The 19,245-nt window shown below is 35.1% G+C and overlaps 2 protein-coding genes across 2 annotated transcripts; one reads left to right on the top strand and one right to left on the bottom strand.

Annotated features, from left to right (window-relative positions):
• Positions 1 to 3,057: 3,057 nt before the first annotated feature.
• LOC113272312 lies at positions 3,058 to 6,057 on the top strand. The gene is made up of 7 exons (XM_026522165.1): positions 3,058 to 3,557; positions 3,722 to 3,875; positions 3,984 to 4,107; positions 4,269 to 4,589; positions 4,746 to 4,967; positions 5,070 to 5,550; positions 5,643 to 6,057. The coding sequence occupies exons 1-7, from the start codon at positions 3,058 to 3,060 to the stop codon at positions 6,055 to 6,057; spliced, it is 2,217 nt and encodes a 738-aa protein (XP_026377950.1).
• Positions 6,058 to 7,864: 1,807 nt separating this feature from the next.
• Positions 7,865 to 13,270, bottom strand: LOC113275112 (AT-hook motif nuclear-localized protein 1-like). Its single transcript, XM_026524550.1, has 5 exons — positions 12,251 to 13,270; positions 11,148 to 11,215; positions 9,937 to 10,068; positions 8,669 to 8,830; positions 7,865 to 8,507 (listed from the first exon to the last, which is right to left on the bottom strand). Exons 1-5 carry the CDS (start codon positions 12,687 to 12,689, stop codon positions 8,223 to 8,225), a joined length of 1,086 nt encoding a protein of 361 aa, XP_026380335.1. The 5' UTR covers positions 12,690 to 13,270; the 3' UTR covers positions 7,865 to 8,222.
• Between the last annotated feature and the right edge of the window lie 5,975 nt (positions 13,271 to 19,245).

The raw sequence follows: 19,245 nt of genomic DNA, 5'->3' as shown, positions 1-19,245 counted from the left end.
TTTATGAACTTTCTGATGGAAATTCCCTTGTTTGAAGTACTAATACAATCCATTCTTCTTTTCAAATTGGCTAAGACAAATATCAAAGGCTTGTTATGAAGTTGTGATGCTTTGTTTTAGTCCTCCCAATACATTGGGGTGCCCTTTTATAGAAAAATTAAAAAAAGGTGGAGTATCAATTTAGTTTGAATATTATAAAGTAAATGAACTTTTCTTAGAAACTTAACAGAAATCTCAATGAGCAAGTAATACCTGTAGAAGAATATTAATTAGTAGCAAATAATTATCAGATGTTGTCATTGAAGTAAACAAAGTCATCCCTTCACGACTTCTGTGTATGCAGTTTATGTAAAAAAATGGATAAAGAAAACCAGTGCTTAAGAAATTTCACTTCTTCTTCCGGAAACAAAAGAACACTATGACATCACTCAGAGTACGTCTAATGCATTGTATTGATCATTCGAGTATGGATTGAGTTAATCCGTAGATTTATTCTGGATTTAATCAGCTCAATAATTGGACGGTGTTGTGGACCCCAGTCGCGCCGCATTTTGCATTTGCATTAGTCAAGCTATATCTTGCTTTAAGATCGAGGGTAGATCAATTCGCAGTAGCACAAGTGGTGCAATGAGTTTTCGTGTATTATCCTTCTTTGATTCCCATTTTAGTTTTCTTATGAATATTCCTAGGTTGTATGTGGCAACTCTGGACGGGGCATCTCCAACTTCCACCAGAATAAGAAAAAAGAGGGCCGTCGAGCGCTGACTTTAGTCAAAGGCGATTTCAAGGCGATTGAGTTAGGATTTAAAGCATCTCCTCTGGTGAGATGCCATCATCTTCTCACGTGATTCCATCTCTAGTGGCTTCCTCCAATCCGCTAGAGGTTTCTCTTATGGAGGGTAATCCTACTTTGAATTCTTCTGGTGGTGTAGATCCAGTTATTCCTCGTGGTTTTGAAAAAATTCCATCTTTGGGTTCAGTAGCATCTCGAGGACATTGGTCATCTTTGTTTGATAAGAAGAAGGAAGAGATGTCTTCTGCAGATATGGAATTCTATTCGTATCCATTAGTTGATGGAAAGGAAACAATGGATATTCCTTATGAGGTATTTGAAGAGGATATTCGTCAATGTGAAGATAAGGTAATTGGTGCTTTTGTAGGACGAAGGTTACCTTTTAATTGGGTTCGCAATGTTGTTCTTCATGCCTGGAAACCCAAAGGTAATATTCAAATGACTATTCATGAGGAGAGCATGTTTATTTTTGATTTCCAATTACCTGAAGATAGAATTAAAGCTTTAGGATTAGGAGCAATGTTTATCTCCAATAGATTGTTTATTGCCAAGCCTTAGTCTAGGAAGGTTGAGCAAGAAATTGCTGAGTTGAAGTCCCTCCCAGTGTGGATTAATTTTAGAAATGTTCCATTGTTCATGTGGAATAATAAGGGATTGAGCATGATTGCAAGCTTTTTTGGTAAACCTCGTATGATGGATACTCAAACCTTAAACAAAACTAAAAATAAGTTATGCAAGAATTTGTGTAGAAGTGAATGTAGAGTGTGAATTTCCTGATTCATTTACTTTTACTCTTGGAGGAAAGGATATTGTTGAAATTAAGGTGGAGTACTCTTGGAAACCCCCAAAGTGTAGTGAATGTGGCGTATTTGGACATGTTCTTTCTCATTGTCCTAATCAAGAGAAACCTGTTCAGAAATTGGTACAAAAATGGGTTCCTAAGAAGATTATCACTTCAGTGGATGAAGAAGGCTGGATTTCAAATTCAAGAAAGGGTAATCATGAATTGGTTAAACCTGTGGCTACTCCTAGTGAAGTGATTCCTACTAATACAATATTACCGGAGATGGAAGTAGTTGAAGGTAGTAATGAAAATCTATTAAACTCCAATTCTTTTATGGTTCTTGATCAGTATATGGAAAATTCTTCTGAGTTGGTACCTGCAAACAATAAAGAAAATTTTCAAGCCTTATTGCAAGCAGCTCAAATAAAGTCTAAAGAACAGTCCTCAGCTAGTTCTGGTTCAGGCTCAAGGGCTCATTTCCAAAAAAAAAAAAACTACTTCTTCCCAGCCTACTGGTAATCTTTTACCAAAGTCTGCAGATTTAAAGAAATCTGCTAGAGGTTTAATCACCCTTCCTCCTAATATTATATGATGTTCAACATTGGTAGTTGGAACATTATAGGTCTAAATGATCCTCTTAAGCAGTTAGAAGTTAAAAATTTAATAAAGATAAATAAATTAGCCATGATTGGCATAGTTGAAACTCATGTGCATCCATCTAATAAGTTGAGAATAAGGAATAACATTAACCCCTCTTGGAGTTATTTAGATAATGATAATATTAATAATTTTGGTAGAATCTGGATTGCTTGGGATCCTAGATTACTTCAAATCACCTTACTTAGTTCTTCTCCTCAGGCAATTTTCTTGGAAGTTGTTTTCTCTCCTGTGATAAACTTTGTTGTTACTTTTGTTTATGGGGATAATTACTATATTAATAGGAACTCTCTTTGGGATTCGATCATAGTTGATGCTTCAATAAATACTAGGCCTTGGGTCTTGTTGGGTGATTTCAATTCTTTACTATATCCATCTGATAAATTGGGTGGCTCTCCTGTTATGCCTATTCACTATCAAGATTTCTCAAGATGTGTTCAGATCTCTCAGTTGTTAGATCGTCATTTCTATGGTTGCTTCTACACTTGGACCAATTGTCAGCTAGATGGTGTTGTTATTAGATCAAAGTTGGACAGGGGTATGGTTAATTTGGAGATGATTCAACAATTTCAATTATCTAAGGCAGAATTTGTGTTACCAGGTATTTCTGACCACTCTCCTTGTATTGTTTCTATATTTGAACAAAGAAAGCATGGCCCTCCACCATTCAGATTCTATAACTTTCTGAAGAAAAAAATCTCTGAGTGTGGTGAGAGTTGGTTGGAACATAAATGTTAGAGGCAACCCAATGATAGTTTTTGTTACTAAACTAAAAAATGTCAAGCATGTTATCATTCATTGGAAGAAAGCTAGATTTAAGAACATGTCTGAGCAAGTCATTCAAGCTAAAGATAAAATGGATACTGCTCAAGTTTTGTTTCAATCCCATCCTTTAGGTTCTGATATGGCAAGAAGAGAAAGACAATATGTTGTTGAATATGTTAAGCTAGCTAAATATGAAGAGTTTGTTGCCAAAAAACAGTCTAGAATTAAATGGTTGGATTTAGGTTATTCTAATACTTCCATCTTTCATAATTCTCTTAAATTAAGAAGATCCAAAAACAATATCTTATCTCTTTATACTAGTGAGAATGTCAAATTAGAAGAGGATCAGGACATTGCTAAGGAATGTATTACTTATTACTCTGATTTGTTTGGTAGTGATCTTAATGAAGAGGACAACTCTACTTCTTTGTCTAGACTTAGAATTGATGCCTATATTCAGCAAGATGATGTTGTTGACCTTATAAAGCCTGTAACCAGAGAAGAGGTTGTTGTTGCTCTGCATTCTATTGGTTCTAGTAAGGCCCCAGGCCCTGATGGGTTCTCTAATCACTTCATTAAAACCAGTCGGGCCATTGTGGGGATGATTTTGTTGTTGTTGTACAAAATTTCTTCCATAAATCTAAACTTTTAAAAGAAATTAACTGCACTTTCATAACTTTGATTTCTAAAAAGAAAAATCCTTCTATTATTTCTGATTTCAGACCTATATCATGCTGTAATGTCATTTATAAGTGTATTCCTAAGATCTTATCTTTGAGAATGAAGAAAATTTTGGGAGGGATTATTACCCAAACCCAGTCTGCTTTTATATCAGGAAGATCTATTCAACACAACATTATGGTGGCTCATGAACTGGTAAGAAATTATCATAGATCTAATGGTACTCCAAGATGCTCCCTTAAGATTGATTTAATAAAGGCTTATGATACAGTTAAATGGGAGGCTATTATTTTTATGCTACAGCAACTTGGTTTTCCTGAAGTTTTCATTACTTGGATTTCCTTATGTATCAAAACTGCTAAATTTTCTATTCTCATTAATGGACCTCCTTATGCTTTTTTTGGGGCCAAGAGAGGATTGAGGCAAGGTTGCCCTATTTCTCCTTACTTTTTGTGTTAGCTATTGAAATCTTGAGTACTAATCTTCTTCATCAAGTTCAAATTCAGAATTTTGGTTTTCATCCAAGGTGTAAATTAACCAAATTAACTCACCTCTGTTTTGCTGATGATGTCCTGATCTTCTTCAAAGGTTCTACTGCTGCTGCTTCTAGTCTCAAGATTGCTTTGGATGATTTCAGTGTTTGCACAGGGTTACAGATTAATAATCAGAAAACCTCTTTGTATTGCTTTGTTGTGCCTGATGTTATTTTGCAACAAATTGTTCAAGTTTTGAATTGTTCAGTGGGAGAGCTGTCAGTTAGGTACCTTGGAGTTTCTCTTCTATCTACCAAGCTTTCTTACAGAGATTGTTTGCCTCTTCTTGAAAGAGTGGATGAGAGAATCTATTCTTGGAAGTCTATTTCTCTTGCTTATCCTTGGAGAGCTCTGCCTATCAAAGCTGTTTTAAGTGGTATGTTATTTTTTTGGTTTTCTTGTTTTGTCCTTCCTAAGAGAGTTCTCAAAGAGTTAAATACTAAGTTTAAAATATTTTTATGGGCTGGACCTCAGCTAAAGAAAAGTTATAATCCTATAGGCTAGAGTCATGTTTGTCATTCCTATGATGAAGGAGGATTAGGAATTAAAGATCTTCTGAATACTAATACAGCAGTAAATCTTAAACAGGATCCTGTTTCTAGTAAGGAAATTATCTGGACTCATTGGGTTAAGAGTAATCTTATTAAAAGTAAAGATTTTTGGACTATATCCATTCCTCAAGACTCTTCCTGGTATTGGAGAAGAATTTTAGAACATAGAGAAATTGCTAAGAATCATATTGAAGTTCTTCTAGGTGATGGAGCAGATACTAATTTCTTGTATGAGAATTGGCGTTCTAAAGGGAGACTCATTGATTAGGTGGATTCAAATGTTCTATCTACCATTGGTGCTACAGATGAGTCTAAAGTGGCTGCTTTTATATCTAATGGTCATTGGTATTTCCCTGATTTTATGGAAGAGGAAATACAAGAAGTGGTTCAACAGATTTCCCTGAGTGACTTCAATTCTCTGGAGAAGGATCAAATCTATTGGAATTCTAGTACCATAAGTCAGTTCTCAATAAAAGCTACCTATATTGCTATCTCTGATCATCTCCCTAAACCTTTTTGGAATAATCTTGTTTGGTTTAAGAAACATATCCCTAGACATTCTTTTATCACATGGCTTGCCCTGCACAAAAGATTAAAAACTAGAAGTAAGCTTTTTAAATGGGGTGTTACTTCTGATGCTTCATATATTCTTTGTGGTCATGTTGAGGAAACTGAAAATCATCTTTTTCATGACTGCATTTCTTCTGCTGGTATTTGGAGTGGTCTTCTTCTGAAGATGGGGATTATTAAGGATCCAACAGTGAATTGGGATAATGAGATTAGATGGTGTTCTCTTCACTTTACTGGGAATAGTTGTGTTTCTAAGATAAAAAAAAAATAGCTTTTAATAGCTATGTTTATCATATTTGGAAAGAAAGGAACAATAGAGTGTTTAGGGCTCTATATGGGTCCCAAGATCAAGTCAATACTCTTATTATCCAAGATGTGAGATTCAAGATGATGGCTTCTATCCAAGAGGAATCTGATAACCCTAATGCCAGAAGTTTCATGATGAGATGGAATGTGGAATGTATCTTTGTCCTTCCTGAGTTCATTTCCTGCACTTGGTTGTACCCTGATGAAGATGAAGTCATGATTAATACAGATGGAGCTAAATCTGATTCTACAGGAGGATTTGGAGCTATAACCAGAGATCATACAGCTGAGGTTATTGGTGCTACCAGTGGTGAAAGTCCAATTATCTCAGTTCTTGTTCATGAGTTACAGGGAGTTGAAATGGGCTTTATAGCTTGTTATACAGAAAAATCAGTTCAAAGTCCATCTTACTATTGATTTTATGACTGTTTATAATTTGCTTACCAATCAGCATTCAGAACTACCTTAGAATGTAATGCAAATTTGGAGGAGAGTAAAGCAGTTAAAAGGCAGATTTGTCGAGTGGAGAGTTTCTTTCTGTTACAAAGAAACCAATAGAGCAGTTGATTATCTAGCTGGGCTTTATCTGGGGAGTACTTGGGTTGAAATTCGTCGGGATGAGTTCACTACTGACTTTAGAGAAATCCTTGCGGCTGACAAGTCACAACAAGTTTATCAGAGGAAGAAGAAGAGAAGAAACTAGTTTGGTGTTGTCTTTTTTGTTTCCTTTCTTTGTTTTTGTTTTTGTTTTTGGGATTTTATCCCGCGGAAAGTGTCAAAACCAAAAAAAAAAAATAAAAAAAAAAAAATAAAACCTGTTTTGAGGCATACTTATTTATTATCCCATCTAGGGTGATTTTATAAGGGGTGTCTAAACGTAGTTTAGTTACCTATATATCCTTAAACAATCTAATTATTAGAGTGTCCTTATCCTCAAAAACCTAAAATCAAAAATCAAAATAACCCTTAAACTTAAACATCTTGGATTCCAATTCAATCAAGCAATCAAACAATCAAAGGAAACACGAATCGAAGTGAGCGATGCTGGAGTGCGAAATCCAAATCTCAATTGCTTTTAGATGTATTTTAGAATGCATTTGTAACAAACTAATCTTGTTTTTGATTGATTTTATTTTGTTTGATCCATAAAATATGATTTCAAAGATGAAATTAGGGTTTTCAGAAGATCAGTTCGGCTGATCTTGGAATCTAGTATATGATTTAGAGAAATACTATATTCGGCTAATGCGATTTTGCTAGATTTTGTTCGAATCAACCGAACCTAAATTCGTCAGTTACAGAGTGAAGTTCGGTTGATAACTTGTCCGCCGAACCTCTGTTTTTTGAAAATTCACCTGGGTTCGGCTAACAATGATTTTGTTTGAATCAGCCGAACCTAAATTAGTGAGTTACGAGTAAAGTTCGGCTGATAGCTTGTCAGCCGAACCTCTGTGTTTCGGAAATATACCTAGGTTCGGCTGACAAGTTGTTAGTCGAACCTAGGTATATTTTCAAAAAACAGAGGTTCGGCTGACAAGTTATCAGCCGAACCGTTCATCTGGTCAGTAGATCTGGGTTTTAAAAATTCAATTTTTTGACAGATTCAACCTATAAAAAGGACATTAAGCCTTGTATAAAAGTCTACCTCTGATTTGAATCACACATTTTGGTCACTTCTAATCATTAAAATCTTAAAACCCAAGTTTTTTTCACTTCCTTTTCTTTTTCCTCCCAAAAATCCCAACTCTCTCATATAAATTTGTTCTCTACTAATTTACCACTAATAATGTAATTTTTAATCAATTCTTAAAATTCCTAATTAATCAAATTCAATCATAATCATTAACACTAATTATATAAGAGTAATTATGTCATTATCAAAAAGAGTGGATAAGGGGTGATGCTGTTTTTTATTTAGTGACCCTATTTCAGCATTATTTAGTATGCCTCAAAAAAATTCAGTATGCCTGTTTCAAATAAAAAACTTTGGATGTGTAACTTGCATCTGTAACTTGCATGAAAGTGCATAAGGAATTAAGGATATTCTGGCACCAAACGAAGGGAAAGCCGAGTAAAAGTACTATTAGAAGTTGACAAAAGTTGCCCAGAAATTATAACACCTACAACTTTTCTTTAATGACTGGGTATTGTCGGATTACAAGGATCTGGATCATGTATCCCTGCAAAAATTCACAAAATCAAGCCATACCGACAGAAAAACAGATGAGAACAGTAAACAAGCGACATACATTCGAATGATTCTACCCCGAAATGTATAACAACAGCATAAAACCCAACAATCACTACACATAAAGATCTACCCACAGTCGACAATATTAAAATTCCTACCTGCCGGAATTAAAAAGTACAAACACTATAGACCTGGGTTGGGATTCGTCAGGTTGTTACATTACATCCCAGGTCATCCTTTAAGAATGTCAAATGGTTGATGTGTATGCGGCAGACAAGTCGGACACAACAAGGTGAAGTTTCAAATATATTTGGTAGCTTTCGGATAATGAACAAGCAAGACACACGATTCTGGTCAGTGAGTAACCATTATGGCAGTGGTGAGAGCACCATCAGTTAGCCCCTTCAGGCAAAGAAACGTTAATGTCAGTGGCTGAGTTCCTCGAGTCATGCACATTGTGTAAAGAAGCCCAATTATCTCCACGGAAGGAAGAGGAAGGAGCTAGATTTGATTTTGGGGCTGAATTACGGTGTCCTTGAACTCCGTATCCCTCGTCCATATCTGCACTGGATATAGGAATTGCAGCTGTTGCTGTAGCTGATGTAGTAAACTCGTGCCTTGGTCTCTTGGGCTTTGGTTCCTGGAGAGTGCTTGACAGAAAACTTCCCACCACAACCTAATTGTTGCAACCAAGGGAATTAAAGTATCAGAAGTTGGATTAGCTTGCAAGATGGCGCAGCAAGGAAAAAAGAAAAGAAAAAAATTCACGTCACAAACATAACGCTTCAGAAAAGAAAGAAAAAATGGATTAAAAGAGTATTGATTTTGCAGCATTACCTGAACAGGGCTGGCAGCTACTAATAGACCAGCAACTCCACCACCAACAACACGACCATCTGGACTTGCCAAAGAGACACTCATACCACCAGATCGACTCCGTGTTCCTCCGCTCTCAGTGGGCATGAATGAACCCGACAAAGAAAGAATCTCGAACCGACCCTAGAAAAAGAAATTAGCACAACTGAAATCAGTCGGGTGTATCATAGCATACCATAATGAAAAATAAGCATGATGTACAGACAAATAAATTTTGTCTGTTTTGAGGTAGCTTCCTAAATGAAGCTACTAAACAGGACAATATCTTCACACCATCAGAAGACTGCGTAAGATAGCTTGTTTTACGCCCATATACCATAAACAAGGTATACACATCTATTGACGCAGCGACTACAGTCACTCAGGATTGTGGTAGTTGGTTGACAGAGACAGATGGGTTTCGACCTGATACTATATGCTGAACTTCACTTACTTCACTTACTCAGAGAGCAAGCATGCTATTTTGAAGCTACGGTTCGGAGGGACCCAGGCCCAACATACCGCAGCTTCCAATGACTCAAGTTCATTTGATATACTTAGATAGTGGAACGGGTTACAAATCCTCGTGATAATCAAGACCAGTGTGATTCCTGTAAGGCTGTAAACCATCCCCTCCCAATTTTGGACTGGATGCACGGACCAATTCAGTCTTCCCGCAGGTGTTTTTATGTGCCCTTTGGTAATTTCTCAGTTGAACCACATCTTTAGGGTTATCATGGTACTTAATCCGACAAATATTAGCTGTTCATAAATGACACCCCCCATAAAAGAAGTACTTTAAAGTATGAATTCTCTAGATCAAAATCATACAAAATTGAACAGAAGTACTTATTGCCGTTATTGACATTATGTAAATTGGGTGTGGAATTAATCAGCAGTAGGCCATTAAAAGGATCCTTAATGATGAGCTGTTGATAATTTTTTAGCAACAGAAGTAACATGACTCATCCTACCGTAATAAACAAACCGTACGAGTCATGTGGCTCTGACAGTTGAATCTCACATAAAGAAGTTTGACCACTGTTTAAAAGCAATTGCTTCATGGTAAATTGTAATGCAAGCGATTACGTAGACTCTAAATCTAGTGAGGGAAGAGCAAAATAGAAATTAGTACCTACCCAATAAAGTAGACAAAAGAAGAGCATGATTAAAAGGAAATATGAAATAGTGTACTTGTGCATCTTACGAACAGTTGCAGCAATTTTAAGCTACATTTAAGAAATTCATACCTCATACGTCAAGGTTCCACCAGAAGAATCAGGCTGACGAAGTGTAACATTTGAAATTGCACCATTGGCAGAGAGAATACATATAGCTCGAGGCCCTTGTTGGGAGAATGAAATAATTTTCATGGTAACATCCTACGTAATAAAATGAATTAAGTATATGTTAGCAGAAGGAAAACATTTGCTAAGAAAAATAGAAACCTAATATTTCATTGCATACTGGCTTTACATTCACATCAAAATTTATTCCACTACAGTTATCATGTGCATGGAGGTTAATAAGTACAAGTCTGATCTACTTCTTTTTACGTGTCAATCACCATTAACTAAGCAAACTGAAAAAAAAACATGCTAGCATCAGCAGATAAAAACTGAACATTTTGTCTCCTAACAGTTGGCTGCACTGAACCACCTAAACATGATTTAACAGGGTCCCAGCGCATGGAACTTGAGTCTAGGATCCAGGGTCTACAACAGTTTCCCTCATCACCATAAAGTCTAATTAGAAAACCTTGCCAGATATCCCACAAGCGCAGACCCCATTAGCTCCCTTCTCAAAACTTAATTGCATCTTCAAAGTTCCAATAGGGTTCATCTACTCATGGCACGAGAATAAGCGTTGGCGCAAGAAAATCTTGGCACTCATCCTTTACATTGCTACTTTTTTTGTTAGCTGTATTTTGGTTTGCACGTTGTTTTAGGACAACGAAATGAGCCTTGTGGGACAGAATAAGAAGTTCTTCAATGTTCTCATCAAAACCTGATGTAAACTGGTTGAGCTTTCTTTATATATAATCTGACTAATGCCTTGTTCACAATATCCTGCTAATGAATCATTCAGCAGTGCATGTTCTCTAATACCAGAGCTGATATCACTAGTTCAGGATTTGCCTACATACAGTTACTATTCCATAATAATGATATTTGCTATTACTCTAAAAAGTAATTTGACTACATCAAAGGTAAGATCATGCAACCAATTTTCTAAATGAGTTAAGATAGGTAAAGATATTTTCTAATAAGTTAAAACACGAAATGTGGTAAATTTTGATTACTAAAGCAGGAAGAATATATGAATAACATATATCATGATTTCGCCTGAGAGTATAAGACTTGAATCCAGATCTGTGTGCAAGCATAAAAGTAGTTTGGATAACATTTCAAATAAATATGAAAAGATTATGGAGTTTCTTGAGCTTTTTGTCGAAGTATACCTCTCCTGCAGCGACTGTGATGACATGTGGAGTGAAGTTTGTACCAACAGAGCATGGAATCAACTCACCTGCGTAAGGCATTTTGATCAAAGTCTAACTCAAAAAGGAAACCTTACACTTCATAATTCTGTTTTTAAAGTTGAAACCTTTCATGGATAAAAATAGCATTATCATGTAAAGTATGATGTAGACAATCTAACTGAGCAAAGCATATCCTGGAGTAGTGCAGACATATAGAGGAACTTTTGCACATCGTACATAAACGACAAAAAAATAATCGAGAATCACATCTTCAATGTTTGAATCTCATTTCTCATGCAACTACTCCGCAATGCAAGGAGGATTATAATTTAAAGAAAGTGCAAACTTAGAAATAACGAATGAGTTAAGCCACTACTAACAAATAAAAGCAATTGAACATTTAAATGCATGCTAATGAAAAGTGGTATGGGAAGACAAGAACCACTAGTTGTCCCTGCAAACACAGTCCCATAGCAGTAATCATAAACATCCTTCTACAAAAGCTTACTGAGTATGGGTATAAAGAGTCTGCCATCTTATTCGGGACCCAAGGATCAAGATCGTCACCAACTAAGCTCAATATAATATACAAAAGTAAAACAAATATCTAAACATCTTAGACTAGTAAAGGGATCAAACAACAGAACCCTCAACTCATTCTTCCACTGTTAAACCAGTGTAATGCAATGATTTTCATTCTTCCCTTATCTTAAAACCAACATGACAAAAAGGCGATAAATACCGGTATCTCAACCAGATAAGGAAGATTCCCTAAACTCCCACACCAACCCCATAAAAGTCTAACCCTTAATTCACAACCACCATTTTTCTTGTAGATTTCAAGATCCCATAAAAAAGGTCCCACAATTTACTACACCTCTGAAACCTCTAAATCATGATAGAAACAGGACCGAAACCTCAAACTTGTCAACATAATTTGAACACAATCATATCACATAAAACAGTTCTCTAGACTCTAATCAAATTTCTAATAACAGTCTCACAACCACAATATTAATACCAATACAAAAAAATATACTATTAACTTTAAAAAGATTTATCATTTCTTCTATACTCATTACCTAAATTCTCCATCTCGACTTTAGGACTAGGCTTAGGTTGGTGTGGCTTGTTCATAGAACCAGCTGGCCGCCCTCTACCCCGCTTCGCCGAGAAATCGCCACCACCAGCACCACCACTGCCGGCTGTTGTTGTAGTAGGTGAAGGCAAAGGTGCTGAAGCGGATATTGGAATCGGCGATAACGCCAAAGATACAGCTCCATCTGGTCCATATTTTCTAGGTCTACCTCTTTTCTTCTTGCCAGATGTTCCTCCTGGTGAAGAAGAACCTACAGTACTACTCACTGAAGTTAATCCACCACTGACAACAACTTGATTATTATTATTATTGTTATTAGTATTAGGGTTTTCATTTCTAGCAGCTACATGAAAGTTTGATGCAGCATCTACACCCATCACTGTAACTCCTCCACCAGAACTTGTACCATCCCTTCCTTCCATACATAGATTCTCTTCAAAACCCTAGAAAAAATCTAAACTTTTCCCCAACCCAGTTTCAAATTACTCACTCAAGATGTCTCCAAACCCTCAAAAAAACACAAAAAATCAAACTTTTTTTTTGGACCAAAATTTTCAAAAGTAAAATCAAAGCTTTTTTGAACTCAAAAAAACAAGAACTCACTTAAACACAAACAACTGTCAACCAAATCTAGTACTAAACTAGTTCAACCTTAAACTTAAGAACTAACTTTGAACTTAACTGACTAGATTTTTCACTGAAAAATCAAAACTTCTCCGTTACTATTACTCTGCTAAACAAAATAAAAACATCTTTCATTAACCATTAATTTTAATTTATTTTCTTTTTCAAAATAAACAGAAAAAATTCAAAGAAATTGTAAAAACCCTAAAAGGAAAATGAATTTTTGCTAGTTTTTGGTTTGTTCTATCTGATCTGGTATTTGAAGTTCTTCTTCTAAAAACAAAATTTGAGAAAAAAGAGGAAATTTTTTATTTATTTTTTTGTACAAAAAGAAATTTAAAGTAATAATTAAATATTTATTGAAAATATTAACAAAAAGGATTTTATTATTAAATACAGTACCCGAAATATACGTTTTCCGAAGGGGACTTTTTCTTGGTTAATAAAATCATTTGAAGTCCGTTGGGATATTATTTAATTAATTAAAAAATATCATCATTAATTATTACAAGATTTTATAAAGTAATTAATATTTTTTGGAAATATAAAATTAATTGTAAATTACTTTAAAAAAATACTATTCATTTATTGAGAAAAAATTTGGTTTGAAAGCTGCAAAGTTAGGAAATGAGCCCCCGCCTTTTTTTTCTACCACTGACCTACTTTTTGTCTTTTTCTGGAGTTGAAAACTCGTGGAAATCGACACTATCATTGATGTAATTACTAATCCGTGCCCCTGTAGTTATCCAAAGTTCGAACTCAAACGAAGTGTTGAGCGGCTGCGTGCCTTCCTTGCATTTAGCTTACTCTAGCGCCACAGACTATTGCATGTTCAAGTATGTTTGGCTTCCAGAAACAGAAGACAATCTCAGAAGAAGTCAAAACGAAAAAATTAGTTTTATAATAAGTTTATTTTTTACTTTAGAAATTATTTTGAAATTGGGACGTCAAATGCAGTTTTTGCTTTTCGACTAACATGGTTTTTTCAGGATAGAACTAGAAATTCTATCCATTTTAAACTAGTTAAGTGTTAATCGTTTTTTCAAGAAAGTGCAGTGGCGGATTTATGCAGTGACTTCTAAGAAAGTCCAAAATAACATTCCGTTTTGTAGTGTAATTGTGTTTGGCTACAAAAAAATCAAGCCTAAACAATAGGCTTAAGTCAGCCAAAGTCAATCCAATTTTTTTTTCCAAAACAATTTTGAAGATTGAGATTGATACCAAGAATTGTTTCTAGTTTCTACTTTCCAACACATTTGCTCATAGATTTAGTGACAAGGTACAAGGTGAAAATTGTCCAGAATTATCCAACGTATACATTGGGGATATTTGTATAGTATTCTCAAGTCATTTGCAGGAGATTGGGATTTGGGAATTTAATCAAAAAAAAAAGAGATTTTCAAAATAACCAGGATTCTAAATTTTCTCCGCACATTTTAGAGAGGGGTCTCTCGTATTCAGACACGTGTCAGTTAGACTATGTGGGGCCCACAGTTGGGAACTGCTGTCTTTTTGTTTTTTACTAGGGGGTTGACTGTTCTCCTTGAGTTGTAGTACAACAGTGCTAAGTTAGGTTAGGATGTGAAGCTTTATAAATGAGGCAGAAAGAAAGACAGGAAGTCAAAGAGAATATGTGACGTGGACTGGTAGAAGACTGTCAGCCCATGTGGACAACACAGTTTTCCAAGAACATGGATTATGTTTTGTTCACCAACTTGTATAAAAAGGGTGAACATCATCATCCATCTCACTTAGAGGAAGCGCCGTGGAAGAATGTTTTTATTGGCTATAGCAAGTTTGTAGCCAAGAGCAAACTCTTCATCAACAAAAAAAAAAAAGAAAAAGTTTGTAGCCAAGAGCAACCGGTATTGGAAATAATATTTTTCGATTTTTGTTATAGGGAGAGCAAAAATGGGTATGAGGAGTGTAAAAACCGGAGTCAACTCTTTAATCATGAACGGTTTTTTATATTTGAATGAACAAAATTATCCTCACTAACCACACTATTTTTCTCACATGTCCTAATCGTAACTGCGTAACCCTTAACCCAAAATTTCAGACTTCCATTAATGGTGACCAGACCAGTTTTACTCTTGCTATTATTTTGTAGCTCAGATCTAAACATGAATTACTGAATCACAAATTAAAGATGATTCATGTAATCAATCAAAATATTAGACGTTGATCTTTGTTTGTCTCTACACACATACCGACGAGTGTCAAAGAAATCCTTAGCAACAATAGGTAGAAAATATTATCACAACTAATTACAAAGGTTGATTGGGAATGTAATTTTGGAATGCGATATATTGTTAAACGAAAATGATATATGGCACCCAGATATCGTGCACCCAACGCACCCAACATTAGGTGGCATTGACAGAGACCCATGTTTCTCCTGAATTCCATCCATGATAAAAATGACGTACACTTTGTGACCTTTTCACATGTGCGTATCTAAAACCCACTTAACTACTCTTCCTTCCCCGAAATATTCCATCATTCATCAGTAAACCCTAAACATGTGTCTGTTATCAAAATCCATTGTCGTTTAAAGACTTTAGGGTTTTCTCCAAGTAATCAGAACTTAAGGTGATGAATTGAGCTCACAGTCCTTTAAATATTTGTACAAATATTGCAAAACTAAGTAACTGATGTTGTTGGTCATTATAATTGATAAATAACCTCATCCGTTCTACAATAGATTATACGAGATGAGTTCGAAGGAATGCAATTAGATTTTTGATTGAAGGATAAAGAGCTAAGACATAAAAGCAGAATTCATAAATAGTTCCTTGAATTCATGTGTTAGGGATCAATCTTGTATATATGAGACCTTCACCGTTTTATTTAGACGGACTAATGAAATTTTCATTTTTTAGACATCCCCATTCACCATCATTATTTACGGCTAATAAGAAAGCGGTGGCGGTGCCGGTGATGATTTCAATTGATGCTGGTAGCGGCTCTTTTTAGATGATAATGGAAGAAGATGACTAAGTTGATTTTCGTTTAGGTTTTTGGTAATAAGAAAAACACAATGGGTAAGGACAGGGGTGATGAGTTGGATGCAAACGTAGATGACACCTAATGTTGGGTGCACTGGGTGCATGAAATGTGGGTGCCATAAATCATGGTTGATTGTTAAAATCTCATCTATATGATAATGGAGACAAAACCATTCGTTAGGAAGATTGGCAATGACCATTCTACTACGTACTAACAATTCCAATCTCATTAGGAGGAGACAAAACCATTCGTTAGGAAGATTGGCAATGACCATTCTACTACGTACTAACAATTCCAATCTCATTAGGAAGAGAAAGATTGATTAATCCTCCTACATTTATCTAACGTCATTCAGAATTAAGGATCTATGTATACGACTAATAAGAATCATTTTTAAGTGATGCATGATGCGTTTTTGATGAAGTAGAGATGATTTCGATTTAAGAAGATATCATGCACTTTGTTAATGGCGAGGGGTTAAGGATTCTTTTTTATTTTTATTTTTTGTAAGGAAGGGGTTAGGGTTCGAAGATGCTCGTAACTGTAGGTTTTATTTTGAGTCATTAGGGATAATTTTGTCCGATTCATACCGATATATTAAATCGATATAAATCGGAGAGTTAACTAGGATTTTTGCGCTCCTCAGATCCCTTTTTGCTCTCCCTTTAACAAAAATCTATTTCTAGATTGTAGTGGGAAGTTGAGCCCTCGCCACAAAATGTTAGAGATTTCTAACACTGTATAGCATAGCTAGACAAATACCGAGTATATGTCAGGTTTTCAACAAAAACCAAGTTTCTGTCTTCGATTCGTTATATGTTTGAACTTTTTTCTCACATTCAATCTTGGACTTCTATTACGTTTAACGAGTTTATTTCCTGAGTCGTTAGATGGAAAATGCTAGTTTTTTTTAATGTACTTTTTAATTTCCACAAAATCTTTGTAATCATATTTTGCAAAGTAATAATTTAAGTTTATAATTAGCATAACAAATTTTTTCATTCATAATTAAAACGCATTATATGAATAGTCCAGTGATTACATTATTCTTATAAAATCCAACTTTTCAATAATTTTCAGATAACAATTGAAGGACTCTGGGAACAAAATAACGCTTCAAAGTATATATATATCATGCAACAATGGCTGGACATTTCGTGTCTTTTACAAGGTTACAGATGTTCTCTTCTGATATGAAATTAATGATAACTTAATGTTAGAGCGTCGCTTGGTCGAACTCGTAAGTTTTGCTATCTTAAGCTTGTTGTCAATATTAGATTTACAAAAAAGTATATCTTGATTTCTAGTCTATTAAAGTCAAGTCTCGGACTAGGGATAGATTATGGTAGTTGAATATCAGATGTCACTGAATAACCCTCGAAGATTGAAGACTGAAGAACAAACAAAGACACTTGCGAAAACATATCAACAAAGAGATATGTGAAGACTGACATATCCTATTTACTCATGACATTTACCATTCTATTTTATGAGACTACGTCATGATTTTAGAAGATTTAATATTGTAAAGAAGAAATTTCAAATTTAAGCTGGCTTTGGCTAAACTCTCGAAATATTATAATACAAGCAATGGATGTTCGTAGATTTTTAGCGATCTCAGTTAAAACAATTTATTGTTCACAAACTATTTTTGTTTCAAGTTGATCATTTGGAAATTGCCCAATTAATAGTGCATACTGTCTATGGCTATTGGGAATATTTCAAATTAATTATGCGAGAAAATGAACTGCTTGCGATAGGTATACATACTTGTACCTTTTACCATAGTCAGTTTGAATTTCGTGAAGTGTAAAGGCTTGTGAACCCTTTACATCTGAGTTCTCAAATGAGGTAGGTTCACAAACCCGGTTTGCAAACCCTTGTGGCATGAATTTCGTGAACTACAAAAGGTTTGCAAACCCTTGTGCCCTGACTTCGCGAGCTGTCAGAGATTTGCAAACTCGGTTTGCAAGCCTGTCCGGTTCCAGTATTAGCATAATTATACAAAACCTTTTGTATGATTATGTTCCCTTATTCTACAACTCTCATAGACTCTAAGACAACTTTATTCACAAGATCATTTTGTGGTTGTGGATCATTGATTAGTCTTAAGAATTTTTGAACACCGTTATATGCTTGTAAGTTCAAAGGCTACTTAGTCGTTATGAACCATCACTATTCATGATTCCAGAACCCTGGACCATAATGCATATTCTCATGTGTAATTTCAAGATATAATTTTTACATGCTTACATGAATAATCCTAATAAGAATTTCATCTAAATTTGGAAAGTGAGTGCTTAGATCTCAATCTATCTTAGATTGAATTAACATCTACGTAGAGCCTTGGAAATCTATAAATAAACAGACTCATGCAACATGATTTTTCAAACCCTGCCACTCTTGTGTCCTAGTTTCTAAGAAGTTAATTCAATCATGGTATTGTTTTATTGTATGGCTTGAAATGTAAATTTAAACTAAAATGTTGTAAAAGATGTTTAGTAAATTCAGATGCATCAATTCATGTTTCATAAAGTTTTAATCATGTTTGATATAAAAAGTTAAGTAAGAGAAAAATATATATGCATCAGTCTCGTTCTGACCCGTAACGGCTTGAATTCGGATCTCCATATGAGTTTGACTCTAGTCTAGAACTCGGGATGTTACAGTTAAGGAATGTTTGATGCACTTGCTAAGCTTTTAGCAAGTACCCAGAGGCTTATCACCAGGCTTTTGAATTTGGAGGCCTTCATTTGGGTGATCTTCATTTTCATTTAACCTTTAGATTCTCTTCCTTTAGAACATTTTGTTTTTTTTATGTACAATGTTAAAACCTACATATGAGTTTACTAGTGGATTGCCCTTGCCATAATGGCATAGGGAGGAAGGGGTGCTGGTGCTATTGTTAATGTCTTCGTCGGTGTAATGGGTCCATATTCACCACAAAAAAAAGGACAGAAATATATTTGCTAAGGCGACATACCAAATTTATACCAGACAGTGAATCAGATAGAACTAATATTGAAGCAATTGGTATTTGTGTATCTTATGTTACTCATTTTGTCCATTTTTTAAATTAGTCTATAATTGTGCAACAATATAATTTATACACTGGTAAAGAGAAAAAACAATCCTGTCAGCTCGAAGTGTAATCTTGAAGGGACGTTTTTGTGGTGGTGGTAGCAGAGGTGCTGGTGGTATGGTGGCATGTACTTTCATGTCGATAGGATATTAATGAATTTTTCTCAATGCAAATCGTTCTATCCCTATTCCACGAAAAGTGAAGTTCTATTTATTTTATTTTGGCAAAACGTTGTTCTTGTACCTCTATAGTGTAAATTGAAA

This window comes from Papaver somniferum, chromosome 4, assembly GCF_003573695.1.
Source record: "Papaver somniferum cultivar HN1 chromosome 4, ASM357369v1, whole genome shotgun sequence".
NCBI classification, from domain to species: domain Eukaryota; kingdom Viridiplantae; phylum Streptophyta; class Magnoliopsida; order Ranunculales; family Papaveraceae; genus Papaver; species Papaver somniferum.
This window is presented reverse-complemented; position numbering and strand designations above follow the sequence as displayed.